The sequence below is a fragment of the Magnolia sinica genome, chromosome 10 (genome assembly GCF_029962835.1).
Source record: "Magnolia sinica isolate HGM2019 chromosome 10, MsV1, whole genome shotgun sequence".
NCBI lineage: Eukaryota > Viridiplantae > Streptophyta > Magnoliopsida > Magnoliales > Magnoliaceae > Magnolia > Magnolia sinica.
Window position 1 is genome coordinate 36,981,430 of NC_080582.1, and position 19,731 is coordinate 37,001,160.

The window sequence follows — 19,731 nt, forward strand, 5'->3', positions numbered from 1 at the left end:
TTTTGGGAAACATGGGGAAACATTGGGAAAATGGTTGAAATTTTCAATGAAACTTCGGGGATTATTAAAAAAAAAAAACCTTAATACACACTTTTAAATCATAAAGTCTTAAAAAAGAAGTGCACATAATAGGTTTCCTTTGTAAAGGGTCCTAAGTTATGCGTTGTCCGATTGAACTAAGACAGCTATATTTAGTATCCACCCCGTCCATTCGTTTTTCCATATCATTTCAGGACATTATCCAAAAAATAAAGCAGATCCAATAATCAGGTAGACCATACCATAGGAAACATTGGTGATTGACCATTAGTGGGCTACAAAAGTTTTGGATCAAGCTGATGATAGTTTTTTCTCTTCATTCAAACTTATGTGAAGTTATCAGTAGATTGGATGCCTAATAAAATATAGGGAAAATTAAGGTGTACCCTAAGAAGTTTTTAATGGTACCCTATTCAACTACCACTGTTTCCTTGAGTCCACCTAATAATTGGATCTTCTTAATTATTGGGATCATGTTGTAAAATGATCTGAAAAAATGGATGGACGGAGTGGATACATAATACACATGTCAAGTTGGGTCCCATGGTAGGGGCTGTACCGTCTTGGGTGAGGCCAGGTCTCAGCTAATCTGCTCCCTGCACTGCACTTAAATACGCTCTTATAGTACTGAATAAACTCTATTGGGCCCATTGTGAATGTAGATTTATCCACGTCGTCCATCCATTTTTCTAGCTCATTTTCGGGGTTGAGCACAAATTTGAAACACATCCAAAGCTCAAATGGACCACACGAAACGGTAGGAATAATGATTTCCATTGTTGAAACCTTCCTAGGGCCTACAATGATGTTTATTTTTCATCTAACCTATTCATAAGATCACAAAGACATGGATGAAGGAAAAGAACAAATATCAACTTGATCCAAAACTTCTTTGGCCCCCAAGGATTTGTTAACGGTAGACGTTCAATTTGCACTATTTTCTATGGTGTGGTCCACTTGAGCTTTGGATATGCTTCATTTTTTAGGCTAAAACCATAAAATTATCTGGTAAAATGGATGGACGGAGTGGATAAAATACATGAATTATAGTGGCCCCCTCAAAGTTTACAATGTACACTGCTCACTACACCATCCACTTCCCACCACATTGGGAATACTAGCGTTGACGGACGAGGATATCCTGCGCTCGAAACCTGGGTGGGGCCAACTGTGATGTTTGTAAGAAATCCACCCCATCCATTCATTTTTTTAGCTCATTTTAGAACTTGAGAGCAAAAGTGAGCAAGATCCAATGCTAAAGTGGGCCGCACTAAAGGAAAAGGTGGGAAGGGAAATTCGTACCATTGAAACCTCCATGGAGTCGACAGTGATGTTTACTTGCCATCCATACTGTTCATAATGTCAATCCTATTGGGATGAATTGAAAATACAAATATTAGTCTGATTTAAACTTCTGTGGCCCCACGAATATTTCAAGTGTGGACCTTCAATCCTCACATTTTCGGCGCACTTGAGTATCAGATCTTGCTCATTTTTGACCCCATGTCCTAAAATGATCTCACAAAACGGATGGATGGAGTGGATTCCTCACAAACATCATAGTAGGCATCGCCTAAGGTTTCGAGTGCAGGAACTTCCGAAAGGCTTTCATAGGAAATCTGCGTCTAGCGTCGACGCTCCTCGAGCTTGAGTTGTATGAACGTTTCAAAGTTACATGGCCCCCCAATAATGTATTTATTATATCCACACCGTTCATGCATTTGGAGAAATCATTTTAGATCATGAACCCAAAAATGAGTCATATCCAAAGCTCAAGTGGACCACACCACAAATAGCAATGGGGATTGATTCTCAGCGTTAAAGCATTCGTAGGGCCCACCATAACGTTTATTTTCCATCCAATCTGTTAATTAGGTCACACAGACCTTGATAAAGAGGAAAAATAAATATCATATTGATCCAAAACTTTTATGACCCCGAAAGGGTTTTGAATGGTAGACGTTCAATTCCCACTGCTGTTTGCAGTGTGGTCCACTTGATCTTTGGATTTGTCTTATTTTTCGGCTCAAGCCTTACCAAGAGCTCGCCAAATGGACGAACGGTCTAGATATAACACATAACTCATGATGGGACCCACAGAACTTGGTGACGTTAACACACCAGTTAGCTCGGTGGTGTGCAGTACTCGGTTTCCATAAAAAAGGGCTTGGACGCCCTCTTTTTTTTTTTTTTTTTTAAAGCAGAGAGGGTTCCGGAAGGCCTAAACCCTAAAATTTCTCCCAAATCTCACTTATCGACAAGGATTCTCTGGATTTCTCTCCAAAATCGGAGATTTTATTTGCGGTAACCTACGGACAACGCTTTGATTTGAATGGCCCACCAAATGGAAGCTTCTAATCATTGCGATCTCTTATACAGGTACCGAAATCCACCTTTTTTTTTTTCCCGATTTTTTCGGACAAAGACGTTTTCACGAACGATATTTGGCCTTTTTAAAAAAAAAATATTTATTTTATTTTTAACTTTTTGGTCTCTTTCGAAGGGTTTCGTATCGCTGGACCGTTATACTGATAATATCGGCCGATAGTATCGATATTTCGAACACTGACTATAGCTAGCGAGCCTGTCATTTCAACGAAAGAACTCAATGCCTCTAATTCTGAAGAGACTATGAGCGATATTCCTCGACTCGAAGATCAAGGTAAAGGGGACACGAAAACTACCCAATCAACGAAACCTTTTTGTGTTTCCGTTCATTCTAAGGCCCCATCAATCGCTTTCGATCAAGAAGATGACGAGCTCGTTGTGGTGACGCCGCCGAGTTCTCAAAAAACTACGTCTTCCCATTCTACTCCCGCATCGGCTGGCCAATTTGCGCCATCCTTGGAACCAACTAAACAACCTGTTCCCAACATGGCTACCAGGTGACGCGTACTAGTCTTGGATAAAGAAGTAGAAGAACTATCTCAACTACTCAACCGGTCACAACTTCCCTTGGCCGAGCAACTACTGAAGTTCTTACGACCGATGACGTGACTGCTTCATTACCTTTGCCTATTTAAATGCCAACAATACCTTCTCCACCCAAGAAAACGTTTCTTATTGAAGTACTTACTTCCCTCGGTCTAGCTCTCAACAGGGACATCACCATGGCCAAGTCTCCTATGCCTTCCTATGAACTTCAACAACTCCAAGATGAATTCTGAGCTCTTATATGCTCAAAGGGCTGTTGAAATCATTTCCATAGGGTTGGTCGAGAGACTTGCATTTCTCATTCATCGCTATCAAGTGCTTTCTTGCTTGGATGAAACCCTCTCTACAAAAATGCCTGCACTTCATGAATTCCTGGGCTTCGTGCAAGAATATCAGGATATCAACACTATAGTCGATAGGATCCAGGCTGAGCATTCGGCCGCAACCCTCGAAGTGAGGGAGATCGCTACTACTGGAGCAAGACTCTCTACTGCAAACTTGAGAGTCTGACACGGAAATGACCGATCTTGCTACTTAAATCACAACATTGGAGGAAAAACTAGAGGTATTGAAGAATTGTCATGAGGAACTAGCAAAGATCAAGAAGAAACAAGAAGACGAAGTCAACTCGTTGGTCACCTTTGTCCAAGACAACTGCTTCTGTCAGTCAAGCCAGGTGTGTAGCCTTGAAGATGCAAGTAGCTCTCAATCGACAGGAAGCTAGGTGGGTGAAAATATTAGAGAAAATGGTTGTTTTTTCTTCTTTTGATTTTTAATTATGGTGTCGGCCTATACAACAATTTTTTTTTTAATTTTTTTTTTAATTTTTAAATATATGAAATTAGCCTGAGTGCCATGTTTCTTCTCTATGTCTCAACCATTCTCTACTTAGCATTTTTCCTTTGTTTACTCCACTTGCACTAGAGAACGTAATTCTCATGTCGACGTGGCATAGAAACGAGGAGTTGTATGTCGTTTCCTTTGTCGAAATAAATGCCATTGCAGCTACATGTCCCACCTCCTCGGAAGGTGATACGGTGCCTTGCATGCCATGTTGCAACGAATGTGGGAACAATCCATGCCCTTTGATACTTATATAAATGACATTTATCATTTCGGTTCCTTACACTTCTAGACTTCTCTTGCAAGTTTCTTTTCCTTTTAGAATCTTTAGCCACCATGTCTTCTTCCGACATCCTTCCTTCGCTTGCTCGGGCTAAGGTTTTCCTGAAGGAAATCCTTACGATCTTGAGGACTTCGCTCGATCCAACATCCTGTATGACATAATGAACCTCTGGAACTTTCGGAGGTCCTGAAGAAAGTCCAAAGCCTGGGAGACGCCTTCTTCATGGCTGAATTTGATGTTCAGAAACTCATTGGCCTGGTGAAAGAGACAGCCGCTATCTATGCGGAGGTCTGCGCCCTCTTCGATATCTATGAGGTGGCCTGGAAGAGTCATCTCCATTGGATTCGCCAATACCATTTCAACTAGATCGTACTGCGAACACTCCAAGTCCAATGCAAAGAACTGGACAAAGACATCAAAGAGACGGACCGTATCTACCCTAGGAGGTACTGCACCAACTCCCAAGAGCTCACGGCCTTCACCGACTCTCAGATTGACCTTTTCTAAGCTCGGTCGCAGGAGAGCAGCGCCCGAAAGAAGCTGAGACTAAGGCCATTACCCTTAGCCATCGCATAGACAGTCATGCGTTTCTTCGATGTGCCGTGACCAAGGGGGAGTCTTGGAAGAATCAAATAAGATAGGCCGAAGAGACCAAGGAGTGTGCGCACAAGGAGCACGAATAGATTAGAGCGGCGTACGCTTAAAATGTCAACTTGGCCAGGCCTCTGTTTCTCTTTTCCTTTTTGTTGTTTTTTTAATCAGCCAGGGCCCATTTCTATGTTTCCCTTTCCACATCAATAAAAAGATTTCTTTCTTTTCATATTTCTCTTCCAAGTGTAAAGTTATTTTAACTGTAAGGATTTATTGTCTACGACTCCATATATTTTACTTGGCCTGGCTCCACACTATTTACCACAAACTAGGATAATAGGCCTTCAGAAACTTTCCATTAATGGGAGCTTTTGTGACCTTTCCTTGCATGTCGCGAAGGATATAAGATCTACCTTGGAGAACTTGAACGACTATGAATGGCCCATCCCAAGTAGGCGACCATTTCTGAAAAGCAGTGCCTCTTGATCTAGTGGCAACACCACCTTCCAGACCATGTCCCCTTCTTCAAAGGCTTTCCCTTTTACTTTCTTATTATAAGCTCGAGCAACCTTAGCCTTGTTGGCTAAAATGGAATCCAAGGCCTTCAATTGCATTTCGTCCAACTCCTCTAACTCAACCAGCATGGCTTCTGTGAACTCGGCTGGGGTTAAGCCAGTTTGATATGCAACCCTTAGGGATGGCACAATCACTTCTAGGGGTAATACTGTATCATGTCCATAAGTGAGTGCAAAAAGACCTACTCCTGTACTGGTTCAAGGCAAATTTCGATAAGCCCACAAGGCTTCCAATAATTTAACATGCCATTCACGCGAATTATCATCAATCATCTTTTTTAAGATATTTTTTATAACTTTGTTACTAGCCTCAGCCCGGCCGTTAGCCTATGCATAGTAAGGCGTCAAATGCAATATTTTGATCTTGTATTGCTCGACCATGACCTTCACTTCTTTAGACGAAAATGTGGCACCTCAGTCCATGGTAATGGACTCGGGAATTCCAAATCGGTGGATTATGTGAGTTTCAATAAACTCGATAATCTCTCTGTGACCGACTCCCTTCATGGGCTTTGTTTCGACCCACTTGGTGAAATAATCAGTGGCCACTATGATAAAACTATCCGGTTTTGATGATGTTGGATGGATTTAACCTATTAAATTGAAAGCCCATCCTTGAAAAGGCCAAGGCATAATGACAGAATGAAGCTTGATCGCAGGCATGTATTGTATTGGCCCATGTTTATGATATGCTTCACATCCCTTTACGTATTGGATGCAATCAGCCATCCTTTTCGGCCAAAAATAACCATAAAGCCCAAGTGCGAGTAATTTCTCCCAACTTTAAAGCCCCACAATACCTCTGCTTTTGAGTTTCTATCTAAATTTTTGGTATAAATTATTCTAATCCCCAAAATTCCCAAAGGTTGGGAAAAATGAAAAATGAATTTTTCAAAATTTTATAATTGCATACCTATATTTAGGAAATTAAAAATTTGAAAAATTCTTAAATAAAAAATCCATGACACAAAGCAACATGCACAAAGAAATTAAATAAAAAAAAAAAATTTAAGTTTCCTCTGTAATAAATGCATCCCAGACAATCAAGACAATGCTCCAAGACCATATGAATGAGCACAATTTAATTAAAAAAGGAAATATCCCGTTGATTCCCCTTTTGGGGGATATTTTTCTTCTTTTTCACGTTTCATTGTGTTCCACCACTTTTGGAATCTTCATTTTGGTTGTGCCAAAATCACCAAAAAAATTTGAATACAAAACCCACAATTTAATTGGGCCCACATTTTACTTGCAATTCAATTCGGTTAGGCAACGACGACCCGGGATTTACTATGGAATCGCAATGATATGGGTTTGTATGGGGTTGTTTTTAAACCGGGAAACCATTTCAAAAGGTTGTTAAGTTGAAAAAAAAACCAATAAACCTGTTGGGTCCATCCAAAAAACGTCTGCCATTAGAACCCCTTTTGAGGTCCAAAAGTTTTGGATTGAATAAAAATTTTTTTCCACCCCATTCCAATTTGTTTTTCCACATTTGGAGCAAAAAAATTAAAGGGGCCCAATTTTAACGGTGGAAAACATTTTGGTTACTATGGTGCGGTCCAAAATTTTGGATTGGATTATTTTTTGGTAATGGTTAAAAACTTTAAACATTGGTGAATTAATACCACCTGGGGCCAACTAACTTTGTGCCTTGGCAATTTTCGACCAATCCAAATTTGAAATGGTCCCCTTCATGAACGTACCATACCTATATTATTGAAATTGGTGGCCCATGTTGTGGAATCCCAATTGGACCATTGAATTTGACTTACATTGGGACCGCCTTAGATGGCTTATTTATGTTAATATAAAATGGAACCAATTAAATTTAATGACCAACCCCGCCTTTGTTTGGCCCTCCTTAAAACCGGTGGAAAAATTTGATCGCTTATTTTTTAACCCATCCATGTTTTTAAAAAAATTTGGATGACAAATAAATACTGTTGTGGGACAAGGTTTTTTCAAGTTTTCTTTTGGTTTCTTGGGTTTTCTAACTTAAAATTTGGTCTACCTAAAAAATAAAAAATGAATTGGAGCCGAATTCGAGTGGTTCAGGACCCATCGAGTCCTACGATCCTGGCATCTGATCGGGTTAAGAAGCAAATGGATGTGAGAAATGAAGTAATTTTGATGTGGTGTAGGCTGCGAAAGAATTCACGGATGGTGAAGAAGTAGAGATTTTGGGTCCATAATGCTAATTTAGAATAAGATAGCCAAAACACGGACTGCAACTTCCGATGATCATATCTCTGCCACCCGTTATTGATATACATGTAGCTGTATGACAGGTCTTATGACATTTCAATGAGGGAGTTGGTTAGTCCCAGCGGATTTCTCGAAAAGGAAAGTTGTTTCCCAGTCAAAGGTCCATTTTACTTCCAAACTTATTATTATTAATAAGTTTTTTATTTGTGACCGACTCCCTTCATGGGCTTTGCTTCGACCCACTTGGTGAAATAATCAGTGGCCACTATGATAAAACTATCCAGTTTTGATGATGTTGGATGGATTTGGCCTATTAAATTGATAGCCCATCCTTGAAAAGGCCAAGGCATAATGACAGAATGAAGCTTGATCACAGGCATGTATTGTATCGGCCCATGTTTCTGATATGCTTCACATCCCTTTGCGTATTGGATGCAATCGGCCATCCTTTTCAGTCAAAAATAACCATAGAGCCCAAGTGCGAGCCTCATTTTTCTTCCCACATGGTGAGCTCCACATATACATTCATGTACTTTGCCCATGGCCAACATGGCCTCCTCTTTGCTGAAGCACCGTAATAGCATGCCATTTGCCCCTTTTCTATATAGCCCGTTGTCGACCATGACATAGTTATGAGTTGTTCTTCTGATATCCTTGCTAATTTTAGCCCAAGGACATTTAAGATAACTTGTGATCGGGATTCTTCAATCATCTTCGCTGATCTCGGCTTGACAGATTTCCAGAGTTGGCTCCCTTTGAAACACTGATGGCAACAATCTTTTTGAAGTCCAATTGCTAGTTGTGCCATTTCATTGGCATCGATGTTGCGTTCCCTGGTTACATGCTTCAACTCGATTTCACCGAAATTATCCATTAGTTGGGTTGCCAAAGCATAATATGTCAATAATGCAGCATTAGTACATTTAAATAAACTGACTACTTAGTTTATTACTAATTGAGAATCACCTGTTATTGATATATTTCTTGCACCCAATTCTATTAACATTTTCAAACCGATCATCAAGGCTTTGTGCTTGCTTATTGATACACTCAAACTCTAATTGGAATGCAAATTCTCGTGTCTTTCCATCCAGATTAATTAAAATAATCCATGCTCTTGATGATTTGTCGGTCCTTAAACCGTCAAAAATCAGTTTCCATGGTGTTAGATGGACTTGATACAGGTCTAACACTTCTGGCGAAACCGGACAGATGATCGGCCAGAAAATTTGCTATGGCTTGTCCTTTTATTGTTCTTTGGGGTACATATTTAAGATCAAATTCTGACAAAGCTAGAACCCATTTGCTAATTAAGCCATTCAAAATTGGCCAATTTAACATATATTTCACTAAATCAGTGATTGCAATTACATTAACTGACTCAACCAATAAATAATGTCTTAACTTAGTGGCCGCAAAGTACAATGACAAACACAACTTTTCTATTGCAGAATATCTGCTTTTAGTATCAAGCAACGTTCAATTGAGGTAGTAGACTGCATGCTCATTTCGATCGTCACCATCTTGCGCCACCAGGGCCCCAAATGACTTTGCGGAAGCCACGACATATAGCTTGAGTGGTCGACTGTTGACTGGCAGCATCAACACGAGTGGCTTCATCAAATATTCATTGATTCTATCGAAAGCATACTAATGTTCTGCTTCCCATCTAAATTCATCTCCCTGTTTCAACTTCACCAACGGAGAAAACACGTTAGTCTTTCATGCATTCCTGCACAGTTGGAAATGAATTTGTGCATAAAGTTAACTTGGCCGAGGAATCGTTGCAACTTTGCTTTGTTCCTCGGCGGCTGAGCATCTGTAATCACTCGTCCCTTATTTTGATCTATCTCGATCCCTCTCTAATGCATAAGGAATCCTAAAAAATTACAACCCCAAAAGCACACTTAGGGTTCATTTCAGCCTATGGACCCTCATTCGCTCTAATGATTTGTGCAAATGGGCAAAATGCTCTACAAAGCCGGTTGATTTGACCACTACGTTGTCAATGTGTACTTCCATGAAATGGCCAATCATATCATGGAAGATAACATTCATCGCCCTTTGATAAGTAGCTCTTGCATTTTTTAGTCCAAAGGACATAACCACCCATCAAAACGTCCCTAAAGGTCTCGGGCATCTGAATGATGTTTTCGGCACATCTTTGGGTGCTATGCTTAATTTGTTATACCCTGAATGGCCATCTAGAAAGGAAACCATCTAATGCCCAGGTGCTCGGTCAATCAGCTAATCGGCCATTGGCATTGGATATTCGTCCTTAGGCGTAGCTTGACTTAAATTTCTAAAATTAATGCATACTTGGAGCTTATCGTTTTTCTTGATGACTGGCATAACATTAGAGATCCATTCGGCATATTTGATGGGCCTGATGAATCCTGCTTTCAATAGCTGTTCGATCTCTCTCTCATTCTCTCTCTCTCTCTCTCTCTCTCTCTCTCTATTTTTATTTTTTTCTGAGTAACCTCTATTATCATCCGCTTGGGTGGCTGTTTATGTGGTTGATACCTTTCCTTTATTGGTAACATGTGCTCGACCAGATTTCAGTCTAAACCAAGCATTTTATGGTAATCCTAGGCAAAACAGTCAACAAACTCTCTAAGCAAATCAGTGAGCTCGGCCTGGACCCGTGGTTCTAATAAATCGTTGATGAAATTCAGCTTGGGGTTTTGCTTTGTTCCCAAATTTACTTCGACTAATGGATCTTGGACTTGAGCCTGAGAATCCTCCAGCTTATATGGGGCCTTTCTCATATCCCTGAGGTCTGTGCCATCTTTGACCACCTCATCGGTCGGTACTGCAGTTTCGGCTAGGTCGATGAAACAACCATCGCAATGCTCTTTCCTCTTCGAGCTTCTTTGTTTTGGCTATGAACTCGGATCATCTCCCATCGAGTGATGGTGAACTTGTCATGGGATATTACAGTGTGGAACTGCCTGATAGGGTACTATAGCCTTCGGCAACTCGTCATCTAGGTGTATCATGGTAGCAATGTCTTGTACTATACTGTTCGGATTAATTGCAGTAGATGTTCCAGTTAGGTGCCCATACTTGTTCCCTCCAGTGAAACATACCAGCCCCACTTCATCTCCGTAGAGATATGCTTCGGCCGCATTAAATGTATAGCCAAGAATGGCTTGTTGTCGGCCGGTACCAACTCGACTTTATCCTTATTCCAAAAAATCACGAATTGATGTAGAGATGATGGGATACAAGAGAGAGTGTATCCAATCCCTCCCCAGCAAGGCATTGTAATTGGATAAAGTATCGACCACGAAGAAAGTGGCCAACACCTTCTTGGTCCCTACCATCAATTCAATAGGCAAGACGCCACGTGTTTTTGTTATTCCACTAGCAAAATTGTTGACCATGACCTTGGTTGGAATTAAGTCTGCCACCGTTTTCCCTACTTTTGCCATCATTTTGGCAGGGAGAATATTTCGAGTTATCCCATTGTCTACCAGGACTCTGGTAATTGGGCATCCCTCCAAATGGACTGATATATGAAACGGTTTCAGGTGTTGGTCATAGTAATAACGGGTCTTTGTATAATCATTTTCTCAGAAGATGCACTTGGCTCAACGGTAACGATCGATACATTTCTGGCTCCCCCTCTGGGTAGAAGGAATTGTGTTGTATTATTACTGGAAGACCAATCTCCTCTACATCTCCTACCATCTAATTGGGTTGAGATGGCTTGGCTTGGAAACTAGCCGGAACTGTAAGCATTACAGTCCATTGCGACTGGTGGCAATGATCTAAACCTTATTACAAAATTTGGACATTGCCCCCCAGGCATTCCAAATTCTATTGCCCTTCAGCGGGTATAGTACTTGAACAACTTTCCATCGGAGCTACCCTTGCCTTTTCTGGTTTAGGTGGGGTTTCTTCTAGCAATCTTGTTGTGGCGAGAAGCTCTTCGATCCACAGGTCATTGTCTGAGAAACACTCATCGTTGAGATATTCAGCCAAGCCCTTGAGGTTTTCAGTATCTTTCCGGTTTTCCATATCACTTTGTTGGCTTTCCTCAACCAAATCATTCAGGACAGGTTTCACGAGCACATCGAACGTGTTTACATCCAATTGATCATCTTCTAGCTAGGGAATCCTCAATGTCTAGCGTGGTTGTATAACCTCTGGCTGAAGTTTGCTTTTTCATGTAGGCCAATTCTCTTCGCTTGGCGGCTTACTGTCTTTGCCAACGCCAGTTCTGAGTGCGAGTCATCCCTTCGGGACTAGCTAGGAATTTAGGATGACTTACCCTCCTCCATATCTCTTCTTGAGTAGGACGAGGTCCAACCATTCTTCGTCTCGCGCTAGACCTGGCTGAGACTGGTCGAAATCAGGTTGTTACAGCTTTGCTGCTGATAGAAGTCTGTTCCCTCAGTCTTCTGTGAAAACTAGGGCTTGTTCTGACTTGTCGAACCGAGTGGTGGCTTGCTTGGCTGGATCGCCTTCGTGCATCGTCTATACAAGTGTGGTTCGCGGTTGATGTATGGTGTTGTTCTTAGCCATAGTTCTGCATTTTTAGCCATCTGTAAAGACATATAACGTCTCTTGTTGTATTGTCATGCCGCAACCTATAGATCACAAGGACCAAGGTCAACCCTTTGTCGTGGTCGAGTCAACTTCTGAAGATTGACTGTGGCCATGTTGACCTTCAGATTGGGTGGAAATGGATCAGTATTGATAAGCATTGCGTCCTTTTCCTTCTCAGGGAATTTCAGCAATCCTTAGTCGATGTTGTCCTGAATGATATTCCTGAAAACCACGCAATTGTTAGTAGAGTATGAACGAGTCCCATGCCACTTACAATATTCATTCTTCTTTGACTCTTCAACCATAGGTTTTTTATGGTTAATGGGAACTTTAATGAACTTTCCAACCAACAGAATATCAAAGATTTCGTTAGCCCGAGTAATATCAAATGTATACATCTTATGAGTTTTCTATGTGGTCGGCATAGTCACTTCAGTTCTAACCAATGCCGAACACACAAACGGCTTCTTAGCCACTACCTCAGCCGCAACCACCTCGTAGTTGGGATCATACTAGCATGTCCAAGCTGACGAGTTCTTTTTGCTTCTTCTTGAAGCAAAGCTTCATATCGGGAAACTTTTCTTGTCAAATCATATAAATTTACAAACTCTGTCCCGATAAACGTTTTGCAAAGTTTATATTCCAAACCATCCTGGGCGAGTTGCACAAACTCAGCCTCAGTTGTGACTCTTTGCGTCGGCTTTTCGTCCTTTTGAACTGGGCAACATAGTTTTCGACTGATTCGTTAGGTAACTGCAAGAATCATACAAAGATCGGCCATAGAAATCTTCTTCTCCTTGTAGAAGAACTGGGCGTGAAATTTCTTCTCCATTTCTTGCTAGGTTTGGATAGAGTTTGACAACAAATTAGAACACCAAGTGAGTGCAAGTGCAATTAAAGAATGGCCGAACAATTGTAACTTATGATAGCAAAGAGAAATGCAAATCAAGGGAGGAAACTGTTTTCGTTTTTTATGGCCCACCAAAGTTTTGGATCAAAGTAAAAAATTGGGCCCGGGGGTTTGCATGAGGTGCTGCGTGATGTGGACTGTTCAGATTTTGGAGTCACATCATATGATGAGTTCTCAAAAAAGTTTGCACGAGTTCCGTGCGAACTGGTGTGCAGTTGAGCATTCGGCTATATATATATATATATATATATATATATATATATATATATATATATATATATATATATATCTGGGAAATGGTTCTATGCGGTTGACCTCATGGGAACTTCCCATGAGGTCGAGCTGTGTGGGCCCCACCATGATGGTGTGTCGAACTCCACAAACATTAGAAACTCAGAACGCTAGTGGCGTAGTTGAAGCTTGACCTTCTCAGCACACTTGGATCTAACTTTGGAATTTGTCATACAAACATCAATCACTGAAAAAGGATTATAGATATTTTCTAGAAATCTCAACTAGGGAAGTAATATTTTTCCAGGAATTTCGCTGCTTGTAATTCATGTAATTTGGTTGTTTAGTAATTAATGGACAGTCTGTTTTGTATTTTTCCTGAATAGCTCATGATAATAGGATGCATACTGATGCAACATGCTTCTCTCCTCTTTCAAGATGGATAAATTACTTTTCTGCTGAGTTTCATCTATGTGAGTTATAAATTGGGTGAGATGCTACTGCCAATCATGCTGGTAACATTGCATGCAGTTGCTATTGTAAATGTAGCCTTTTGTGCAGCCATTTCTCTTGTAGAGGTAATCTTCTCTTTGAGAAATGATCCAGTGCGCTCAGTATTATGGAATTGGCATTTAATTCACATATCTGTACTGCCCATTAGGTCCAATCCTCTCTTCTTCTGCTACCGCGGAAAATTCACTGTTATCGGATATCCTGTACATCCATTATCGTGCCTATCTTCTACGAAAGATATGGTCCATCCACTTTTGCATGCCATCAACTGGACAGTTTGGATCATCTGATCCATAAGGTTTTCTACAGCAGCCTATGAAGAGTGGACTGGACCTAATGGACGGTGCAGATGGTGATGTGGATGCCAACAGGTCCAAATTAAACTGTCCATGGGAAGGCTACCATACAGGTCCAAATTAAACTGTCCATGGGAAGGCTACCGTACAGTTAACCCACTTGAACATTACTCCACTGTTATTTTTCTCAAATGCTGAATGTATTCTTGGGATTGTGCTTGTAACAGATCTTCAGTACCTTCTTACACACGGAGTACGGAGGTCCGGGGACTCTCTTGGTCATCCCATTCATTGACATGGCTGATACTTTGAATGAAAGGGGTCTACCTGGGGGCCCACAAGCTGCACGTGCCGCAGTTGTGTGGGCTCAAAATCACGTCGACAAGGACTGGAATGAATGGACAGGAAACACAGATGATGATGCCCAATAGAAGCGTATTTTTACCAGATCATTCCCCTGATTCTTCAGGTTCTATCAGCTGTGATATGGTGACAGGGACATGATCCATGATTTCAAAACTGGGAGTTTTTGATGGGTGCCAAACATGATTTGGATTGAAAATCTAGATTTCAATTCCTAACTGCCAAAAATCCATGCCCCCAAGAATCTTATTTCTGATATCGTTAGCATGTTCAAAAGTCTCCTCACAATGAGTGGCGCGCCTTCCTGCCGGCAAAGGTATTTGAAAGAAAAAGTGAGTAGCATTTTGGTGGGCCTCCAGTGTCCAGGACCTGTGGTATGAAAGGCCATTTGCTTTTACTTGCAAATATTCAATGTTTGGTTGCTTTGGAGGAAAGGAAAGTAGTTTCTTCCATGGAAAATAGACTGCGTCATCGTCAATAACGTGTTATCATTCGCCTTTTCATTCCCTGGTTTTGGTCTTCTTTTTGGATTCTACAACTTGGACTTTCTCCCATCTTGTTGACCCACTTTCTATTCTAGATGCATCATGTTCTTGTATTTATCTAAACCAATTAGGTTTTTTGCAATCACTTGGGTTTATTTGGACTGTTGATATCCGCATCACCTATCTAGACCATCCACTGGGTTCAGTTTACATTTTGTCCAGTGCAAACAATCACAGCAATCCAATGTCCTAGACATCTGTAGCTGGACCTATCTTCCATAATGATCTTGTCATCTTGGTATATTTATAATAAAAAATAAATAAATAAAATATAAAAAGAAAAGAAAAGAAAAAAGAAAGAAGACCACCAAAATGTTGGATCAACCTGATTGTTTGGCCTTGGGCCTAACTTGAGGTGATTTGTCCAATGGTTGGGAATGGATGAAATCAACGCATCATGGTGGGGCCCACCGAGCCCACCCAATTTTGCTCACATGAGCCTCCCGTGTGCTACAGTTCAAAAGGGATCATCATGTGAGCAAAATCTGGTGGGCCCCTGCAGTGATTCATTAATGACATCTATTCTAACCACCACACGTCAGGCCTGGACCCCAAAAATTGGGCTGATCAGTGATTAAGGTGGGTCACACCAAGGGCAATAGTGGAGTGGGGAATACCCACCCCTTGATTTTGTAAGGAGTCCATCGTGTTGTATGTGGAGTCTGGACCATTCAGATTTCAGCCCCTTTCATATGCACTGGATGAAAGATTATAGGGGCATGAAAAAATACAAAAGAAAAAAGAAAAAATTAAAGCTTTATGGGTCCATGGTATTGTAAATGTGGAGTCTGAACCCCTTAACCCCTACATATGCACTGGATGAAGGGGCATGCAAAAAATCAGGCCTTTGGGTGCCGTATATGTAGAATCTGGACCATTCAGCCCATTCTAATGCAATGGATGGAGGGGGCATGCAAAATAAATAAATAAATCAGGCTACTTTGTGCAGTAGGTGGCTTGGTGGGGCCCACCCGAATTTGCTCGCATCATGTCAGCAAAACGGGTGGGCCCCAACGTAATTTCCGGGCCTAGCTTAATCACTAATGAGCCAGATTTCTAGGCGCTGCCCTTAACATAAGGCGACACATCTGATGGTCAAAGTGGATGTCATCAACATATCACGTTGGGGAGCCCACCTAATTTTGCTGTACAAGACTTCCTTGAGCCGCAGTTCTTGTACGCACCATTTGATAACTTCCAATTAGTTAACAGCATGTGACATCAAAACCCTTGAATCAGCCTCACAGCGCCATCTACTCATTAGGTGGACCAGGAAACAATTTCTGGCCATTGATAAATAACAAATTATAGGTGTGGCCACTTGAAAAGTGGATGTGGTTGATTTTTTGCTAAAGATGATCCTCATGATAGAGCCGACCTCTTAGACGGGTTGGATGTTGTACACACACACACGCACCCCTCTTAGATAGGACCCCACTGTCTTGTGTTGAACATCCACCCCATTTATCAAATGTGTCCTTCCATGATGTCCATAAGCTTAAAAATCATAATATAGGTGGGCCACATCACAGGGAATAGTTAAGAGTGTGGATTCTCATCCATTAAAACCCCCCTGATTGCTTGTAGGGCCCATCAAGATGTATTCTATTGCATTGTGTGCATCCCACATAGATGAGGGATCATGATAATTTTTAAGCTATTCCATTACTTAAGTGGCCCACCAAATGATTTTAGATTTTTCAGCATGATTTTACACATTTCCAGATGGTGTGACCCATTTGGGTTTTGGATAAGACCCATTTTCAAGAAATCCCATAACAGAAGGGAATAACCAGATACACAGTTCAAACGAATACGTCATGGTGTGGCTCACACATCTCTACATCCGCGGGTAGCTCCTCTTAATATTGCTAATGAGTTATGTGGGCCCTACTGTGTTGTGCTCATGGCATCCACTCCACCCATCATGCATGCCATTCCTTGTTTGGCTACTGCTTAAAAATTGGGCCAATCCATAACTCAGGTGGGTCACACAAGCATGAATAGTTGAAAAGGGGGGTGGCATCCCTCTCAATTGTTCCCTAGGGTGTGGCCCAGCTGAGTCATGGCATCACATTACTTTTTAGCCGGTGGCAAAACATGGGATAGCATGTATGGATGTCATCAACACACCATGGAAGTGTAATGGTGGATGGACATGAATTCTGATAGTGGAAGGATTATATCAATTTAGGTATATGGGATACGATAAGATTACAGACTTCAGAGGGGCATATGAAAATATAGTATCATAACTAAGTATCTACCTAAATTTCTAATTTCAACTTAAAAGATTATCTCCATATAAAATTCTGATGGACTACACCAATATAAACCATGTGAAACGTCCCTTTAAGACGTCTAAGTTCAAGTGGTGCGTCCAACCTGATTTTTTTATCAGGATGATTTTTGTATCTTCACTCAATATTGATGCATTACACTTAATTAAAGGGTTTGATGAAAGATACACGCTAGCATGGCCCTATAAACAAACCTATGGTTAATATCCCATCCCCATTGTTCCATGTAATGTGACCTACTTGGGTTGTGGATCTAATTGATTTTTTATCCCAGTTCCTAACATCAAAAGCAGAAACTACTGGACAGAGTGGATGTTACCTATACCCCCTCTATAACCAAGACCGAAACGTAACCAGAATATCCAACACAACCTATTTTACCCAGTGCATAAACACCATCATACGTAATGTGGATCCAAAATTTGAACCGTTTGTGTGAAGCAGCACGTCATGAAACCCCCTTAGGACCAAGTTTTACTTTGATCCAAAACTTTGGTGGGCCATGAAAAATGAAAACAGCTTCCTCCCTTGATTTGCATTTCTCTTTGCTATGGCCCATCAGAATTTTAGATTAGGGTGAAAATTTGTCCCTTGGCGTTTCATGGTATTCCGCATCACATGGACCTTCTTGTGGACACTTGCTACCGATCGTGAAGATCAAACTAGATATGGTGAGGACTTTCGTTGTCAAGTGAAGGGAGCTTACTGTATGGCACACCTTGATCAAAGTCATCTCAACCTTTCACAGTGACAAATATGACCCTTCGTAGATGACAACCACGATCTTTCACATTGTCAAAACATGACCTAGACAAAGTGTCGTTGTTGACAGTTTTTATTTATCGTAGTTGTTATGATATATGGATCGTGGTTATCAAAGTTACATGGGTCGTGGTGTCGGTTACTATGGGCCGTGGTTTTCATGTTTTATGAATCGTAGTTGTCGTGTTATATGGATCGTTGTTGTCTTGTTACAAAATATCGAGTTCTTTTGTATAGCTTTCACGTCAGCCTGGAACCTAAAAGAAGCCATTTCACATCAGCCTAGAACCCGGAAGAAGTCATTACACACCTGGTCCGCTAACTTCGAGTAGGGGCTCATCGACAAAATATCAAGTTCTTTTGTAAGGCTTTGACATCAGCCTGGAACCTGGTAGAACTGTCATAGAAGGATTTAGATTATAAGGTCGGCTCAGATAGATATAAGCCCTACGATCGCGCTCGAGACACGATACATGGGTCATGACTGTCATTGTATATGGGTCGTGGTTGTAATGTTATATAGGTCATCATTGTCATGAAATATGGATCCTAAATATAATGATATATGGGTTGTGGTTGTCGTGTTATATGAATCATGGTTGTCATGTTATATGGGTCGTGGTTTACGTGAAGCATTGATCGTAGTTGTCATTTGATATGGGTTCGTGATTGTCATGTTATACGGGTCATGGTTGTCATGTTGCATGGGTCATGGTTGACATTTTACATGCGTCATGGTTGTCATGTTTGTAATGGATCGTGGTTATCATCCGTACTGGATTGTTGTTGACAACCACGACACTAAGTGAAAGCACGACCCATTAACATGACAACCATGATCCATATATCACGAAAATCACGACCTATTGTTATATACACTATTTCCATCTTTGGGTTCGTGGTTCAAATGCATAAAGGCTCGTGATTATCATCCACATTGGATTGTGATTGACATGATACATGGGTCGTGACTGTCATTGTATATGGGTCATGGTTGTAAGGTTGTATAGGTTGTGATTGTCATGATACATGGACCCTGAATGGAATAATATATGGGTCGTTGTTGTCGTCTTATATGGGCCGTGGTATTCGTGAAACATTGGTCGTAGTTGATATAGGTTGTGGTTGTCACATTAAATTGGTCGTGGTTCACAGTTGTAATGGATCATGGTTATCATCCATGTTGGATCGTTGTTGACAACCATGGCTTTATGAGAAACACGACCCATACAACAGGACAACCACAATCTATATGTCATGACAACCACGACCCGTTGTTAAGTTCATGATTTTCTCTATGGGTCATGGTTCAAATGCATAATAGATCGTGGTTATCATCCACATTAGATCGTGGTTAACATGCACCAAGGTTCATGAATCAATAAGTATATTACAGTTCACATTACATTATCACAAACAATAAAAATATTAAAAAAACTAAAATAATAAGTCATCATCAGCCTCAGTCTCAGCTTGCAGGGACGAAAGTGCATCGACGCCGATTGTGACCTATTCGTTTATATCTCGAGCATCTGGGTGCTGTCATATCTTCTCTCAGGGATGTAATTCGAACCTTTTTCGGTCTTCTAGCAGATCTTCTTGTTTTTGGAGGCTTCATATTCTCACATATAACCTTCACTTCATCTGAAATGTCCCATTGTGTCTTGTTAAGCACTGGGTAAATTGACTCTTGGTATGTTTTACGATATATTTCATTGAAATAGAATGAAGAACAATATTTGTACATATCAAGTTATTACTTATCACAGGCCACTATCACA

At 40.9% G+C, this 19,731-nt stretch overlaps 1 protein-coding gene across 3 annotated transcripts in view; it reads left to right on the top strand.

The window, feature by feature from the left end:
* The window catches only part of LOC131258306 (protein PLASTID REDOX INSENSITIVE 2, chloroplastic), a 33,260-nt gene extending 18,319 nt beyond the window's left edge, over positions 1–14,941 (top strand). Inside the window, exons 3-4 of one of the 3 annotated variants that reach the window (XR_009178055.1) lie at positions 13,833–14,055; positions 14,208–14,327. Coding sequence is in view for 1 of the 3 variants with exons in the window: in XM_058259537.1 (XP_058115520.1) it covers positions 14,208–14,411 (204 nt within the window). In the remaining 2 variants the exon portion in view is untranslated. Of the gene's footprint in view, positions 1–13,832; positions 14,094–14,131 lie in introns of all 3 variants that reach the window. The other 2 variants (XR_009178056.1, XM_058259537.1) reach the window with 2 other exon arrangements.
* Positions 14,942–19,731: the final 4,790 nt, after the last annotated feature.